The sequence below is a fragment of the Crassostrea angulata genome, chromosome 7 (assembly GCF_025612915.1).
Source record: "Crassostrea angulata isolate pt1a10 chromosome 7, ASM2561291v2, whole genome shotgun sequence".
NCBI lineage: Eukaryota > Metazoa > Mollusca > Bivalvia > Ostreida > Ostreidae > Magallana > Magallana angulata.
The window spans coordinates 52450322-52469468 of NC_069117.1; the positions used below are offsets into that span (position 1 = coordinate 52450322).

The 19147-nt window shown below is 32.5% G+C and overlaps 2 protein-coding genes across 2 annotated transcripts; both read right to left on the bottom strand.

Annotated features, from left to right (window-relative positions):
* Positions 1-1063: 1063 nt before the first annotated feature.
* On the bottom strand, positions 1064-4183 carry LOC128156534 (uncharacterized). The gene is made up of 5 exons (XM_052818708.1): positions 4137-4183; positions 2933-3094; positions 2634-2764; positions 2162-2242; positions 1064-1887 (listed from the first exon to the last, which is right to left on the bottom strand). The coding sequence occupies exons 2-5, from the start codon at positions 2994-2996 to the stop codon at positions 1765-1767; spliced, it is 399 nt and encodes a 132-aa protein (XP_052674668.1). The 5' UTR covers positions 2997-3094; positions 4137-4183; the 3' UTR covers positions 1064-1764.
* Positions 4184-7335: 3152 nt separating this feature from the next.
* On the bottom strand, positions 7336-12312 carry LOC128156536 (uncharacterized). The gene is made up of 4 exons (XM_052818709.1): positions 11970-12312; positions 11616-11712; positions 10941-11096; positions 7336-7658 (listed from the first exon to the last, which is right to left on the bottom strand). Exons 1-4 carry the CDS (start codon positions 12258-12260, stop codon positions 7423-7425), a joined length of 780 nt encoding a protein of 259 aa, XP_052674669.1. The 5' UTR covers positions 12261-12312; the 3' UTR covers positions 7336-7422.
* Between the last annotated feature and the right edge of the window lie 6835 nt (positions 12313-19147).

Here is a 19147-nt window from a genome sequence, read left to right on the forward strand (position 1 = left end):
CAAATATTAAGCATCCAAAATGAGGTGACATTCATTTGAATTTCAGAATTTGACCTTTTGCATACCTATATAGATTCCCATAAATTGGTTTGGTTTTATTTTGCAAGTAATACATGTATTACTGTATTATATATTTACTTTGGTGTATCTTTTCCCTTATGTTAGCACTGGAAATCAGTGACAGCCAATTTTTAATAACAGTGTATGAGTACAAGTGAACATCATCACATGTTTTGAATAGAATTGTTATTGTATGATTAATTAAAACTTGCAAAATCAATTTGATATGTACCGGTACTTCTGAAATGTTTCAATTTAAATCTAAAATATTTTGAAATTTTTCTTTACTAAACAGGGTTTTATGGCTAAAGAAATCAGATCTTAAATTTTAAAGTAGAGTTGATGGTTAACTTGTTGACCATCCTTAAAGTGATGAATCACAAAATATTTCGTACGATTTGACATCAAAATAAAATATATGCATTGAATGCTTATTTTTTGGATATGGTTGGTCCTATAACATATCAGATCATGCAGATGTTTTATTATACTCCGTTAACTCATGGTATTCAAATTTTCTGCATGGCCTTGTTTGTTATAGGACCGACAATATAAAAAAAATAACCATTCAATGCTTAAATATTTCACTGGTAACTAAGGGTGGAGCCTCAAACAGGGGTTTTGTAATTAGAGTAAAAAATCTGCTCAATACCATTTGACGAAAAAGACTGATTTTTTGGTGGAAGCATCCTCAAGTAGTGTTGATTCAAATCATGACCCCAAGGGTTGGATGGAGCCACAATAGAAAGCTAAATTTTATATAGTATTAAATAGATATCGTTATGGCTATTGTTGCTCACGTGAGTGTCGTGGCCCTTGGGCCTCTTATTTTCATGATTATTCTTTTGATGCTTGGCTTTGTTAAACACATAAATCCAGAAAGACACCTTATTTTTTATTCCCGTTTGACTCCATTATTTCAGATTGTAAAAGGTATGATTTATCAGTTTTCAAAGCACAAAACAAAAAAAGTCTGCTCAAATGTCACAAAAACAAAAGAAAAAACTGTTTTAAAATATTTAATTACCATATCAAATATTTAAAAAAAATGACAACCATATCATTCTCTCTTAGAGTTAACAAACAGTTGTGTGGAGATGTAGATTCCTGCAAATTTGAATGCAATGCCATTTTACAATACACAAAAAACTGATACATAATGACTTGGTTTGATAATATGATAAACTGGCCCTCAACATTTATCAAAATAGAAAGCCAATAAAATAAGATTTATAGAAAACAAGTTTTTCTAATTAATATTTTTGTGAAAGTAAATTCAAACTTGCTATGTACAGTAAAAAATGTCCAAACTGAGCCCATTTTTCTCACACCCTTGCTACAAAATGCATATTTTTAAAATTCAGATTTAAATTTGAAAAAAAAATTGGTTGTAGATCATTTAATGATATCGATAACCTTGTGAAAAATAGATTGGCGATTTCATGCTGACAATATCAAATACATTGTGAAAAAAAAATCTATCTGACAAGAGATTCTTTGTAAATCTAAGCTTACCGGTAATTGTAGAGTAAATGGAGGATAAGTCATTCTCTCAGAATTTTCAAAACAATAACTCTATTCTCTTTCATTTGTATCTTCATAAAAATTTAAAACTATTTTCAATATAAAAATCTAATACATGTAACTAAAAATATTTCATAAAAATACATAGAATATAAGTTCATTTGGTAGTGTCTGATTAGATCAACTTCCTCCACGTAACCGCTGAGCTAACCAAATGTCCTTAGGGGTGACAGTTACCCGTTTGGCGTGAATTGCGCACAATAGAGCGTCTTCAAACAGTAAAATTAGGTAAGCCTCTGCTGCCTGCAATATACACATATAACTACATGTTTGCTACATTGCACGGTAAAATATAAAAGTCTACTTAATATTTTCAACTGTTCAAATAATATGATATCACATCCATTTATCCAAATATCACCACTGTGTGCAAAACAGCAAGCAAAAAAACATAAACAAAAATTGCTATACATCATAATTGGACTAATGCAAGATAGTAGCAATAAATTTCATGTAATTTAAAACGTTATTTTTGAACTTCATATTTACAGCAATAAAATGGGGAAAAAAATATCACCTCTTGTAGAGCCATTATCGCTGTAGCTTTCCACATCATGGTTTGGGAAGGACCAACAACTTCCATTGCAATTTCCCTCACCTATAAAATTGGTGGAATAATATTCATCAAAGACATAACAGTTAGTTAGTAATATTTACAAACAAAACAAGGGTTTGTATAGTGCATAAACAGATTTAATGATAGCTTCTAGTGCTATCACCTACTGTGGTTTCATCAATATTCGTTGAATACCAATTTTCGTGGATTTCGATATTAAGTTGATCCACGAAATTAAATGTTCATTGAAATGCAATTTCGTTTAACATTTTGTAATTTGTATTGATAGGGTCATTGGCCATGATTTTACGTATCCTTGAAACTGTGATTTTCACTTTATCCCAAAAATTGATACCCTTGAATATTAATGAAACTACAGTATTCATTTAAGGCAAACATGTACATACACATGAAATTAAGATTTTAGACCTACCAATCTTGAGAAGGGTAGCTTCCTAATAAGCAAATTTGTTGTCTTTTGAAAATGCCGTATTTCTTTCAGGGCTTTCTGGCCTGGTCTAAATCGTCTCTTTTTGGGGGATTTTTCCACTACAGACCTATGTACTTTTAAAAAGAAAATAATATCAATCTTAATTCATTAGTACCATTATTTATGATTGTCAATGATTCAACCAGTGCAAACACATACATGTATTATTTATCTATTAAAAGTAAAAAATAAGTACAAGCAGATTATCACAGAAAAAAAATTGAAATAATATGACAAGGTACCTGGTGTTTGACTTTTGCGTCTACTGGAGCCGCGAGGGGACTCCCGCTGATTGTATCGTGGCATTATCCGTCAAAGATATGTCATTTTAATATAACTTTGTTGTCAGCTTGTAAATTAGGTACAATTTATTTTGGATACAAAATATACCTTTTTTTGACAATCTGAAAGAATTGAAAATACATGTATATCATCTACGTATCTTAAAAAATCATACATATACATTACTCTACATATTGAATGGACTGTCATTAATGCTGGGTGCACTGTTGCTTTACACAATCAGGACCACAGGCCTATATATTTCTATCAATAATCTGTTAAATGTATGTATAATTTTTTAAAGCTATAATATACACTAACGTGCCAAAAGTATGTCAACTTTTCTTTTTTCCCTATATTTCATTGAAAACAAGACTTATATTTAAAAGAGTTTTTGTTGTTATTTTTTGTCAGATTTTGAAGAAATTTTTATTGGTGAAAGTGGATTCAATTTGCACTCTTTGACAAACATTGAAATCGTTTTTTTGACAACTCATTTGTAAAATTTCATATTTCAAACACAACACGAAGATATTTTTGAAGTGCTCTACTATATATCCTTTGCAATATTAGAGCCTAAAAATCTTACTTTGGATTGTGAACATCAAATCTCAAGAACTGAAAGTGGTAAAAATATTTAAAAATAATGCAAAAAAAGCTAGAGAAATTCTGAATTTATCAATCAAAGTCTTTTAAAAATCGATCATGGGGTTATTTTTATATGAGTCTTTGATAAATTATGGTTTTCAATGAAATATATAGTTAGAAGATAAAAATTGACATACTTTTGGCACCTGAGTGTAGCTAAATCAAGAGATTGTGCTGGACCTGTAGAAAACATAATTTGCACTAGTCCGAAATATCTGACGTTTTTCTGGCTTTTTTAACGATTTTGATATTTACTTGCCAGGAAAGTAAATTAAATATCAAAACCTTTTAAAAAGCCAGAAAAACGTCAGATATTTTGGACTAAATTTGCACAAACTTTTGGCGTTTGACATCAACTCTGCAAATGCAATACGGCAAGAAATCAATTGACAACCCGATAATACAATAATTTTTTCCTTGGTCTGATTGAATTTTTGCTCAAATCAATAGGGTTTTCATGCCGTTTCCTTGTAAGAATACACATTTTCACAAAATTCAATCCACAATCCAACTTACTATTTTGAATCCGCCCGGCCAAAATCATATTACGCATGCGCATCAAAAGTTATTCATTAGTTGTACGTAAACATATTCGCACTCCGATTACGAATCTATTTACAGTTGGATCTTTTAATATTGGAATACAGTGTTTGAATCCAAAATGTCACGTTTTATAGGAGAGTATGCAATCTCAGACTGAAATTTTTTTTGATTAATGTTAACATTTCATTCACACAAAAAGATGGGTATTTGATCCCTTTTTGCCAACAAAATTATTCCTCGAACACCCCTCCCACTTAATTGTTAAAATAAAAAAGATGGGGGGATAAGATGGCGCAATTGCCCATTAGGTTTAGTCGTAAAATACAATTTCAAATTAAACATTTATTCAATTAAATATATTTGATATGTTATAATACAAGTTTACAAAAGGGTAATTTTTAACTATTTATTCAGTATTGCAATAAACGATAAGAAAAAAAAAATATTAAATTTTGGTAGTATCGAACCTACAACCTAAAATCCCAAGTTATATAAAGTTACCTAATCATGGTCTGGGGCTCTAACCACTGAGCCATATCATTCACAACAAAGAGCGTTGTTTAAATTCTATATGAGACGTTGGCCGCGAATTTACGGACTTGTATCATTTTTCTAAAACGTTCAATTGTTGGGCTACAAAATGATATTTTTAATGTATAGTGGGTCATCTCTCCACATTTTTGTTTATTAAAATCGGTTTAAATTTCATTAAACCGCATTTAGACTATGGCAAAAATATGGAGCTCAGACCCACTTTATAAAAGAAAAGGTATTGAAGTTATAAAAATGAAACTATTTGGAGGTTTTGACACGCATACGCCAGTTTAAATCAACCTATTGCAAGTATTTGAAAAAATTAAAGGGTTACAAACCGATGTTACATTAAATATACATTAATTTTAATCATTTTTTAAAAAAATTATCAGATTTATTGATATTTTAATTTTGCAGTATCTAATCATTCCTCATATGGACATTTTACACGCCTTATTCACCCATCTTCTTTCTGGATTCGGCGCACAACGGCCGGGACAGGCTCGTTCAACTTACATATGTTGATCGAAAGTTCTATCCACACTAAGTGTATGATTTAGAAAATTTACTTGTATAATAAATAAATAAATTTAATTTATAAAGAGAATTTGCATTTGTCTTGTACAAATAAAAATGTTTTTTTTTAAATACCTAAAACTATGATGATTCCTACGTACATACATTTATGTCTTTGGCATTATTAAAATGATTTTCACGATCTAGCTACAAAATGCCAATCCATGGCAAATAGACAACGCCAGAAAGGACGTCAAACCATGGCAAATAGACATGACAAATAGACAACATCAGCATTATTCTATACCAGAAATGATGTAAAACCATGGATATACATCAACAATATGATACACCAGTTTAGCTGTTATCACACTATTGCAAATAAACAATACCAGCAATATCATAGAACAAAATGTCAAAGGATGGTTAATAGAAAACGCCATCGTTATGGTACACCAAAAGATGTCAGGACTTGGCAAACAGACAAACCCAGCAATATTATGAACCGTAAAGAATGTCAAACCATAGCAGATAGACAAAACTAGTTATATGCCACATTAAAATGGATGGCAAACCATGGCAAATAAACAACATCAGCAATATTTCATAAAGTAAGGATGCCCTACCACGGCATATAGAAAACAACATTGGCAATATGCCACATCCGAAAGGATATTTCACCATGGCAAACAGACAACACTAGAAATACGAGAAAGCATAAAGGATACCAAACTGTGGCAAATAAACAACACTAGCAAAATGAAACACCAGAAAGGATACCAAACCATGGCAAAACGACAACACTAGCAATATGACACACCAGGAAGAATACCAAACCATGGCAAATAGACAACACTAGCATTATGACACATAGTAGGACTGCTGTCTAACCACAGCGTTCCGTCTAAGACAATAAACCTTTACTGTTTCTCAAGTTACAGACTCTTAGAATAAGCCAATCTTTTATCAAATGCGATTACTTGAATGGAAGCCACAATTATGCATAAAACTAGCAAGACCTTTCTCTAATTCGGCTTTGGAGAAAAGTATACCCAATGTGAAATTCGCAACTAATTTTTATTCTTAAAGTTAATAAAAACGAGGAGCCTATATTTACCGGAGGAACGTTTATAAATTATACCGTTAATAAAATTGAGCAAAATAAACAAAATACAAACTATATCTTTTGGATCGTTGAAGAAAAAGTTATTTTTCATCCTATTTTCCTGCAATTCGGTGCATGGGCAAACGTCGCCATTGTGTCTTTATAACGTTATCATAAAATGAAGCTTTGTAGGACTACTTATAAGAATTTACATAAAAGAACAAGTAGGAAGCGCCTTGGAAACATTATAAACAGAAATATCCACCCATTGAGTCATTTTATTCTAAAATTGCTTGAATAAATCAATCTATATATACTCCAAATAAATGACAAAATCTAATGCATTTTAATAACTTGCGCTCTTTCAAATACCAGATGGTAGAACTTTGTGGGTTTTTTTTTACATTAAAGGTTGAAGATATTTCGTATAACTAATCACATATAACAATTTGAGTAAGGAGATGAGGACATAAGACATGTAAAATGCCTATATTAGGACGGAAAAGATAGTAAAAAATAGAGCATCAGACTTTTAGAAACCTTATTGAATCAGGCATTTTATAATGTTGAGGGTACTATGCCACTAAACATTTATAGCAATTACATTTTTTTTTCGTTTTTGTTTAGATAATAGTTTCTTTAGTTAGAAATTGTGCTTTTGTCAAATGTATTATATTATTTAAAAATATATTTTGAAGATGACCATTTCCTTGTCCATTGTAGTATTTTTTATTATCTGACTCAAAGTGCGGAAAGTTGTATTTTTTCTATGTTTACCTACAGTAAATATACCTTTATTTTGAGATGACCCCTAAAAAGAACCAGTAGGTAGATTTTCATAGCAGGAACACTAGCGTTGGAATATATTACACTTCGTTAAAAGATTTTTATCATTGTATCGCGTTTGCCTTCTCCCTTGTCACTGAAGAAAAGATTTTCTCTAACAAACAAACAACCAGTCAACAAAACAAACGAACAAACAAACAACAATAATATTTTAATTTTTAAAGACACGACAATTATGATTTTATTTTCGAGGAGGTACAAAATTGATAAACGCTGATAATCAACAGAAGGGAAAGGCGCTTTTACACTTAAATTAATTCAAGGTCGACAGTGGTTGCGAACGAGAATAACTACGGAGTCGAGCACGTAACCATAGGCCCAGGTCTTGGTGGAGAAGAGACTGCACTCGGTGTTTGACTTGGCACTCTTGACAGCGAGACAGCTGGGCTGGGCCTCACAAAGCAAGTAGCACTCATTTCGGTCAGCCACCGTGTGTGTCGACATTCGATTCGGGTTATCGCCCTCGGTGTACGTCCCAATCCCGTACCAGCAACCTGTGAGTACAGAGAGACAGTGAAAGATTGTTTAAACATCAGATTTCTTTACGGAATAATTGATTTCACTTTAATCATTCATCCACGCTTTATGACAACTGAAGTTTAATTGCTTTGAAATAAACTTTTTTTTTGTTAATTAAACGTAACTTTGGTCGTGTCCAATAGGGAATAGAATACTTTACTATTGAAAAGGTCCTCAAAATCAATAATTAAGATTGTTCATTATTCGCAAATAGTTTTTGCGTTTTAAAAAAATAACATAAATTCAACGCAACACATATCACATTTACACCTCATGCTCTTGTTTCAGTGTTAAATTCCATTCTACATATACAGTATCAGTATACTGTATCTACTTTAAAACAGTTTCTATTAAACATTTAATTGTATTTACAGCCTTCTTTAATTCCATCATGTTATCAACCTCGAATTTTCGACCCTGTAAGAGATATTCTTTATCTTTTCCTTTTTTTTGCAAACGTCAGAGTTTATAGCATTCCTAGAATGTTAAAACATTTTGTTTTAGTTGTTTTTACCTATATTTATTAAACATGCAGTTTAATAGTATTTCAGGTGTGCAGGAAATAAAATTATTTTAAAAAAACCCCAAAAAACTCCTTTATGTTACATGACTGGATCACGTGACTCACTCGATACTTAGTGGTGCCCGTTTTTTTTGTGTCCGTTGTAATGTTTTGAATATGTAGATCTATATCAGTTCATTAACTACTTCACCTTTCTTGACTTAATTCGGTGTTGGGCATTTTTAAGGGAATTAAGGGGAACATAAATTGTGAAATTGATACACGCGTCCATTGGCCGTTTGTTTTGAACAATGATTCCATACAAAAGCTTAACTACATGGAATATAGGGTGGAAATGAGAATAAAAGAATAATTTATTAAAGATGAAAACTTAAGAATTATTCTTTTGTCACGGCAAAAGAATAATAATTTGTCATACTAGTATCTTATTGATTAAGCCCCTGGCAATTCCACATCAATTTTTTTTTTAATTAACAAATCATTCTGCTTCAGTTTAGCATTCAGTTAGGGTTTCTCGGTGTATGCCAAAATAAACGGCCTGTGAAATTCAAATATACAGAGTAATGACTTTGCCTTATTGAAAAATGAAATAAATAAAGGACACATTGGATGCACTGTCAGGTACATTATCAAACTGTTCAAAGATGCATGAATAAGTTTGTCAGCAGTAGAATTATCCAGCAGTAGGGATTGGATTTTTAAGAATTACTATTTTAGTTCATATATAAACAGATTCCGTATATGATTTTTGTTCCTGTATTAAATGCAAATAAATGAGTAAAATATGTATAAGATCAATTTTCACTGTTTTTACCCAGACTTTTTTGCCCCACAGTTCATATGCTACAAAAATCAACTTTGGTTATGAATCTAAAGCCTTATATAGATATATTTCTGAGAAGATAAAAAGCGAGTGATCAGGTGAGGAAAAGAGTTGCTAATATCTCAGATTGTTTGAAGAAAAAACCTTCGCCAAAATTTAAAGTTTTTGTATAAATGTATGAAAGCCAAAATTACACTGCTTTCGGCATACTAGTATATTCTTTACATATACACAGTCGCTGAAAGGTTCTATTAGTTCGTGAACGGTGAGCGCACATTGAGTGCACTCTGAGCGAACGGTAAGTGCACGCTGAGCGGAATTTGGATAGCGCTAATGAACGGTGAACTGTGAGCGAACGCAAGCGCAAAGTGAACGGTAAACGATATATGAACTCTGTGTGAACGCAAGACGAACGATTTATTCGGAGTGCCCCAGGAGGTATTGTAACATTGTGTTTCGTTCGTAATCAGGAAATACTAACAATAAACAACATGTATGTCTTGTAAATCGCCTAAATATAATATAATCTGACTAAACAATAAGTGAACACTGAACAAACGGTGAGCGCAAGGCGAACGCTTTGTGAACGCACGGTGGGCACTTTGTGAACGATGAGCGGGAACGGAGCGGAGCGGAGAGCGCAAGTGAACGCACGGTGATTGCACATGAACGCAAGGTGAGCCCACGGGAAAATGGGGAAATAAAACATTTCAAAGGACTGAACCCTGGCATCTAACTGCTGTAAACTGCAAGAATTGGGTGAAAATATTGAAGCCTTGAAACAAGTAAAATAATCATGCAGAATAATGTACACAGACTGCTACAGTAATGCACCAAAATTCGAAATTACATATATCTCTATTAAGTAAAATTCAATGATTTATCCTCAGTTATACACTGCGCATCATCATCATTACTTCATGCAGTTTCAAATTGCATGCACAAAAAAGAACTTTTGAGACACTGACATATGTATATTAATGTACTGCCGTTAAATTGACCTTTAGCACTGGTCCCTGTAATTTAAACTTGATTGTAAATAAGCTTTTCATAGTATTTTCATCAATAAAATTATTTTCATAAATTAATTATAATTTCTACAAGATAATTTTATTTTGTTTTTGTTTATTTTATTATAATCAAGTCATATTGTAGTTTTATCATTTCATGACGTTACTTAACAAAAATGACGTCTGTTCTACATTTTTTCATCAAAACAATGCCATATTGTAAACTCCGTTTATGAAAAAAGTATGATAGATATCGAAAAAAGAAAAACAGTAATGAAAAGCTAAGATTCTACCCTATCTTTCACCAAATAATGGTGACTTTTTATGATAGGGCAATTTATTATGCTTCGTGGCTCTAGCTCTTTATCATATAAATGCACTATAGTCTGTCCCAAGATATTTATGCAGCACATTTGTACATTTTTAATAAAAATACACGTACCTGTAAAAGAAGTGCAATTGAAATAGTTGAAAGGGATAATTTCCAAGATAATTTTATTGACACTTTACCATCGTTCACTCGGAAAAATTTACAGGAACGAAAAAAGATTCCTTGCGGAGATTTATAATGGGGGATGTTTACATCTTTTCTCCATTCGGAATACACTCGGAATACATCACGCAATTTTACAACGTTATCATCCGGACTTACTGCAATACAAAATCCCCGTAGACATCACATTTTTTAGCATTGTATTGAAACCTGATAAGCTAACAGGGGCGTTTCGACTGAGAAATCTTGGGAATTTTTCATACTTTTGAATGAACATCGTTTGAACCCTGAGGTATTCATAAATATCATGCAATAAAGCAAAATGTAAATCAAGGATATCTTGGGACAGAGTATAGTAAATCATTGAATCTTTTTAAAACAAAGCTTATTTGAAGAAAGAAAAATGACCTTGACACACTGTTTTGTCCAAACTTGGCCTCTTCCATTGTGCCCCTGGCCCTGATTGACAGACGGAACAGTTGGCCTGACCACTGAGCGGCTGGTATTCATCAGCCGGGCAGAATGCGCAGCCACTGCCGTTAAAAAACTTGCCTTTCGGACAACCTGTTATGCAAAAAATAATAATAATAATAATTATTATTATTATAAAAAATAAATAAATAAAAAAAAATGAAATAATAATAAAAAAATAAACATGCTCAAATTTATTTTGTAGTTAATTGAGTTTACCAAGAGCAAGAGTTTAAGGAATAAGGAATTTGTTTGAGCATTATGAGGTGACAAAATACGATCGAGGGAATTTAAAATCCAATGAAGCCCGATAGGCTTTAAGATATATTTAGTCACCTCGAGCGTATTTGATAACCTTATAATATTTTTTCTTATTATTTATATTTATATAATTTTAAGCAATTTTACGATTGAATATCACCAGAGTCATTGATGAAATGTATAATTTATAAAATCGATTCCTTATCAACCTTCAAAGACAAAGCCACTGGAAGATGTAATTAGTGAGAACAGAAAACCCTTACTTAAGTTGTTAGAAATGAACACCCTCATAAAGAGAACTGCTTCATGTAAAGCCGTAAGGCTAAGAATAAAGAGGAGCAGAAAGCTTACTTGAAGGATCAACCTGACAAGTGGTCTCCCCTGACTTCAGTTCCACACACATCTTGTTGACCCCACAACTAACAGTTCCACAGCTAGAGTCAAAGTCCTGAAATCACACCGATTACGTACAAATCAGAATACAACCACATTGAACAATTAATGTTCCAGTCATTGTGAATATACCAATTATTAAATTTAACTAGTAATCAGTAATCTGAATTATCAGTTCTCGGACCATTATTATGATATTCACTTATTTCTAATACATATAATTTTAAAAAACTCATAATTACTTGTTATATTTCATTAATTTTAATACAAAATAACACGAATAGAGTATATCTTTTTTATCTGTCAACTTACGCCAAGCCACGTGTTGATTTCACTGTAGGTGAAACCTACTTTATTTTTCAGTTTATCGGGAGCTGTCGCAGATGTAGTGTCCAAAAGATTGCAAATTAAGTGTTCCTTTTGGTAGTTCAGGGCCACGCATTGGCCACGGCGCTTATAACACTCTTTGGCGCATCCTTTCAACCCTATAATTTCATATGTAGCTATGCTAGGAACATCTAGATACTTTTTAAGTTCCAAAATCCCCAAAGTTTCGACACCCCAGCAATGTGCTAATAGAATGACAGTCACAAGATTAGTCATTATACTTTATTACTGTTGCCAAGTTCATTAGCAACTGAACGTAGAACCACACACGCATCGTATTTAAGCATGTATATACTAATCATTGATCAGTTAAGACTTGAATGATTCCCATGACTCTCATTTTCCCTCCAATTGATGTATTTAAAACAGGTACGCGCTTATTTGCGAGAGCCATTCAAAATGTTTTGTCTATAGTGCAGTAAGAGCTAGGGTAATAAAATAATTCGCTTTCCTTTATTTTATTCCATCAAACTATTCCCATTTAACACGTATACACTTTTTCAGACCTGAAATGCCTTTTAATATTCCTCTTTAGGCAGACCCTTCACAAACTGATGAATTGCGGACCCAAGTGTAATCTAGAGTTATATCGTCCTCTAGCTTAATTAATGACTTTTAAGTTTTGTAAAAAAAAAAAAAAGGTCACCGGGGGGGAGGGGGGGGGGCGATCTGAAGTAAGCATGATGAGGGATTACAATAACCACCTCTTTACTGAGAACATATGTGACTAACTTTGACTTCTCGGCTAGAGCATTATTACGATAATGATATCAAAAAGAGACCCTTGATACTAGCCATTGTTTTTGTATTGCTCTTAGAGTTTATGCAAAATTGCAACACAATTTTTGTTTTGCATTACTAATCGTTTGGTATTCCGAATCGTACATCATCTTCAACACTTTCTCTTCCATCTTTTAATTTTTAACCACCTGGAAACTGTTCCATATGACAGATTTAGGTCTCCGAAAATATGGTATGCTTCTTCGAGTGTTTCGTTTCCTGGATTTTTTAAGAAAAGCACATTATTTGATTTAGCTTTCTGTTTTTGCTGTTGTACTTACTTTCTTTCCCATGATAAAACAAAAGAATATTACGTGTAGGGTATTTTAAAAACTTTATAAATCTTCAAAAACTCTTCAAAAGCAATTCTTTGTCTGCAAGGATGGAGTTGTTGATAAAAAAATCGACGTACCGGAACAAGTGTTTTTGAAGTAATCTACTTTACAATATTTAAGGAGGACTAGGAAGGACAAAACTTTTTGAATGACTTTTTGATTTCGATATTTAGTTGATCCACGAAATTAAATGTTCATTGAAATGCAATTTCGTTTAACATTTTGTATTGATAGGGTCATTGGCCACGAATTTACGTATCCTTGAAACTGTGATTTTCACTTTATCCCAAAAATTGATACCCTTGAATATTAATGAAACTACAATATTCATTTAAGGCAAACATGTACATACACATGAAATTAAGATTTTAGACCTACCAATCTTGAGAAGGGTAGCTTCCTAATAAGCAAATTTGTTGTCTTTTGAAAATGCCGTATTTCTTTCAGGGCTTTCTGGCCTGATCTAAATCGTCTCTTTTTGGGGGATTTTTCCACTACATACTTATGTACTTTTAAAAAGAAAATAATATCAATCTTAATTCATTAGTACCATTATTTATGATTGTCAATGATTCAACCAGTGCAAACAAATACATGTATTATTTATCTATTAAAAGTAAAAAAATATGTACAAGCAGATTATCACAGAAAAAAGATATGACAAGGTACCTGGTGTTTGACTTTTGCGTCTACTGGAGCCGCGATGGGACTCCCGCTAATTGTATCGCGGCATTATCCGTCAAAGATATGTCATTTTAATATGACTTTGTTGTCAGCTTGTAAATTATGTACAATTTATTTTGGATACAAAATATGCCTTTTTTTTGATAATCTGAAAGAATTGAAAATACATGTATATCATCTATGTATCTTAAAAAAATCATAATATACATTACTCTACATAATGATAGTGAATGGACTGCCATTACTGCTGGGTGCACTGTTCCTTTACACAATCAGGACCACAGGCCTCTATATTTCTATCAACAAGATATCTGTGAGCCAATGCTCACTAGTGATACCCCCGCTCTGATGTGAATATGCAAAATAAGCAAAGTCGACATTTAACAAAAAGCTGGCATCCGATTGGTACAAAAATATATCCCACAATATGACATGCCAAAACAAATAGTGTGTTAAAATTTCAAGCATCTGCGATAAATAGTTGCTGAGAAATCTTTGACGGAAATTTGTTTGAAAATTTTGGCTAAAAATAAACAAAGTACTCATTTAACAGGAAGTTGACGTCCGATTGGTATAAAAATACATCCCACAATATAGCATGCCTATACAAATACTGTGTAAAAATTTCAAGCATCTGCAATAAATAGTTGCTGAGAATTCTGTGAAAAATTTTTTTGCTAAAAATAAGCAAAGTCGTCATTTAACAGAAAGTTGACGTCTGATTGGTACAAAAATATATCCCACGATATGGCATGCCTCTACAAATACTGTGTAAAAATTTCAAGCATCTGCGATAAACAGTTGCTGAGAAATCTTTGACGAAAATTTGTTTGAAAATTTTGGTAAAAAAATAAGCAAAGTCGTCATTTAACAGGAAGCGGGGGTATTATAAGCTGTTAAATGTACATGGGGAGGTAGATATATAGTATATAAATATACCTTATCTAGCTGTTAAATGTATAGGAAGGGAGAGATATATACCCTATGTACATAGATAGGGTATTTATCCCTCCCTTCTCATACATTTAATAAAGTTTGAAGACACGTTTTGAGTACCGCATATGCTTTGGGGAGACTCAAAAGATTTGTTACATGCTTCCATACGAGAAACGTAAACAAAGACGAACAAAGTCATGGATGACGTCACAGTGCACTCGTGCTATATTTCCCGCGATAAATTTAGAGGTGGATCAAACATCTGTAATGAGTGTACTGGCTATTTCAGTATAGACTGCGATACCTGCCTCATTGACATATGATTTGTTTTTAATCTTTTTTTAATATAGAGATTATATATATATATATATATATATATATATATATATATATATATATATATATATATATATATATATATATATATATATATATATACACTAGCAAGAGCCATACTTTACTGTCACATTGATCCATTTTTAAGCTAATTGTGCATGCATGTACAGAAGGCAGGTAAGTATATGAGTAGGGAGGAAATAAACAATAGGACATTTTGAACAAAATAAAAAGGAATAATTATATTTCCTGCGAGAAAAAGTGGTTTGGGGGGGGGGGGGGCTAGGTCTAGTTTGCCAAAAATAGTGTGTGTGTGTGGGGGGGGGGGGGGCGATTCCGACGCCTATGATTAAATTTGTACCTTTGGCATACTTATTGTAGAGCATTACATTTTCAAAAATTCTTTGACGTTCGTTGATACCTAAATAAAACTATAAGTTGACAATGATGCAAAGTATGTGTAATTCTTGCTGCGCTCGCCAGAACGGTAGCACCGTAAAACATCTTACAATCATTTTTTCTTGGTCTGATTGAATATTGCTCAAATCAATAGGGTTTTCACGCCGTTTCCTTGTAAGAATACATATTTTCACAAAATTCAATCAACAATCCAACTTACTATTTTGAATCCGCCCGGCCAAAATCGTATTACGCTTGCGCATCAAAAGTTATTCATTAGTTGTACGTAAACATATTCGCACTCCGATTACGAATCAATTTACAGTTGGATCTGTATTGGAATACACAGTGTTTGAATCCAAAATGCCACGTTTTATAGGAGAGTATGCAATCTCAGACTGAAAATTTTTGTTTGATTAATGTTAACACATTTCATTCACATAAAAATGGGTATTTGATCCCTTTTTTTAAACAAATTTATTCCTCGAACACCCCTCCCACTTAATTGTTAAAATAAAAAAGATGGGGGAATAAGATGGCACAACTGCCCATTTGATTTAGTCGTAAAATACAAATTTAACATTTATTCAATTAAATATATTTGATATGTTATAATACAAGTTTACAAAAGGGTAATTTTTAACTATATTCAGTTTGAAATATTGCAAAAAACGATAAGAAAAAACAACTCTTAAATTTTGGTAGTATCAAACCTACAACCTAAAAACCCAACTTATATAAAGTTACCTAATCATGGTTTGGTGTTCTAACCACTGAGCCATTTCATTCACAATAAAGTGCGTTGTTTAAATTCTATATGAAACGTTGGCCGCGAATTTACGGACTTGTATTATTTTTTCTAAAGCGTTCAATTGTTGGGCTACAAAATGCTATTTTTAATGTATAGTGGGCCATCTCTCCACATTTTTGTTTATTAAAATCGGTTTAAATTTCATTAAACCGCATTTAGACTATGACAAAAATATGGAGCTCAGACCCACTGTATAAAAGAAAAGGTATTGAAGTTATAAAAATGACACTATTTGGAGGTTTTGACACGCATACGCCAGTTTAAATCAACCTATTGCAAGTATTTGAAAAATTAAAGGGTTACAAACCGATGTTACATTAAAAATACATTCATTTTCTTTTTTAAATTATCAGATTTATTGTTTTTAATTTTGCAGTATCTAATCATTCCTCATATGGACTTTTACACGCCTTATTCACCCATCTTCTTTCTGGATTCGGCGCACAACGTCCGGGACAGGCTCGTTCAACTTACATATGTTGATCGAGAGTTCTATCCACACTAAGTGTATGATTTAGAAAATTTACTTGTATAATAAATAAATGAATGAAATTTTTAAAGAGAATTTGCATTTGTCTTGTACAAATAAAAATGGTTTTTTTAAATACCTAAAACTATGATGATTCCTACGTACATACATTTATGTCTTTGGCATTATTAAAATGATTTTCAAGATCTAGCTACAAAATGCCAATCCATAGAAAATAGACAACGCCAGAAAGGACGTCAAACCATGGCAAATAGACATGACAAAAAGACATCATCAGCATTATTCTATACCAGAAATGATGTAAAACCATGAATATACATCAACAATATAATACACCAGTTTAGCTGTTATCACACTATTGCAAATAAACAATACCAACAATATCATAGAACAAAATGTCAAAGGATGGTTAATAGAAAACGCCATCGTTATGGTACACCAAAATATGTCAAGCCTTGGCAAACAGACAAACCCAGCAATATTATGAACCGTAAAGAATGTCAAACCGTAGCAGATAGACAAAACTAGTTATATGCCACATTAAAATGGATGGCAAACCATGGCAAATAAACAACATCAGCAATATTTCATAAAGTAAGGATGCCCTACCACGGCATATAGAAAACAACATTGGCAATATGCCACATCCGAAAGGATATTTCACCGTGGCAAACAGACAACACTAAAAATACGAGAAAGCAGAAAGGATACCAAACTGTGGCAAATAGACAATACTAGCAAAATGAAACACCAAAAAAAACCCCAAACCATGGCAAAACGACAACACTAGCAATATGACACCAGAAAGGATAACAAAGCATGGCAAGCAGGCAACACCAACGATATATATGCCACATTCGATACCAAACCGGCCATGGCAAAACGACAACACTAGCAATATGACACCAGAAAGAATATCGAACCATGGCAAGCGGGCAAAACCAGCAATATTATGTACCAGAAAGGATACATTTATGTCTCTAGCATCATTTAAATAATTTTCACATACTAGCTACAGAATGCCAATCCATGACAACTAGACAACGCCAGAAAGGATATCAAACCATGGCAAAACGACAACACTAGCAATATGACACACCAGAAAGGATACCAAACCATGGTAAAACGACAACACTAGCAATATGACACACCAGAAAGGATACCAAACCATGGCAAATAGACAACACTAGCAATATGACACACCAAACCATGGCAAATAGACAACACTAGCAATATGACACGCCAGGAAGAATACCAAACCATGGCAAATAGACAACACTTGCAATATGACACGCCAGGAAGAATACCAAACCATGGCAAATAGACAACACTAGCAATATGACACGCCAGGAAGAATACCAAACCATGGCAAATAGACAACACTAGCAATATGACACATAGTAGGACTGCGTTCCGTCTAAGACACAATAAACCTTTACTGTTTCTCAAGTTACAGACTCTTAGAAGAAGCCAATCTTTATAAAATGCGATTACTTGATTGGAAGCCACAATTATGCATAAAACTAGCAAGACCTTTCTCTTATTCGGCTTTGGAGAAACGCATACCCAAAGTGTAATTCGCTAATTTTTATTCATAAAGTTAATAAAAACGAGGAGCCTATATTTACCGGAGGAACGTTTATAAATTATACCGTTAATAAAATTGAGCAAAATAAACAAAATACATACTATATCTTTTGGATCGTTAAAGAAAAAGTTATTTTTCATCCTATTTTCCTGCAATTCGGTGGGCAAACGTCGCCATTGTGTCTTTATAACGTTATCATAAAATGAAGCTTTGTAGGACTACTTATAAGATTCGACATAAAAGAAAAAGTAGGAAGCGCCTTGGAAATTTTATAAACAGAAATATCCATGCATTGAGTTATTTTATTCTAAAATTGCTTGAATAAATCAATCTATATATACTCCAAATAAATGACAAAATCTAATGCATTTTAATAACTTGCGCTCTTTCAAATACCAGATGGTAGAACTTTGTGGGTTTTTTTTTTACATTAAAGGTTGAAGATATTTCGTATAACTAATCACATATTAAAATTTGAGTAAGGAGATGAGGACATAAGACATATAAAATGCCCATATTAGGACGGAAAAGATACTAAATCAGGCAATTTATAATGTTGAGGGTTCTATGCCACTAAAAATTTATAGCAATTACATTTTTTTCGATTTTGTTTAGATAATAGTTACTTTAGTTAGAAATTGTGCTTTTGTCAAATGTATTATATTATTTAAAAATATATTTTGATGATGACCATTTCCTTGTCCATTGTAGTATTTTTTATTATCTGACTCGAAGTGCGGAAAG

Excerpts from the sequence above, each read along its gene's own strand:
- LOC128156534 (XM_052818708.1), bottom strand. The coding sequence starts at position 2,996 with ATGCCACGATACAATCAGCGGGAGTCCCCTCGCGGCTCCAGTAGACGC. Across the intron at positions 2,765-2,932 it reads ACGCAAAAGTCAAACACCAG|TACATAGGTCTGTAGTGGAA; the intron begins GTACCTTGTCAT and ends TCTTTTTAAAAG. Across the intron at positions 2,243-2,633 it reads AGCTACCCTTCTCAAGATTG|GTGAGGGAAATTGCAATGGA; the intron begins GTAGGTCTAAAA and ends CCAATTTTATAG.
- LOC128156536 (XM_052818709.1), bottom strand. The coding sequence starts at position 12,260 with ATGACTAATCTTGTGACTGTCATTCTATTAGCACATTGCTGGGGTGTC. Across the intron at positions 11,713-11,969 it reads AAATCAACACGTGGCTTGGC|GACTTTGACTCTAGCTGTGG; the intron begins GTAAGTTGACAG and ends GTGTGATTTCAG. Across the intron at positions 11,097-11,615 it reads TTGTCAGGTTGATCCTTCAA|GTTGTCCGAAAGGCAAGTTT; the intron begins GTAAGCTTTCTG and ends TTTGCATAACAG.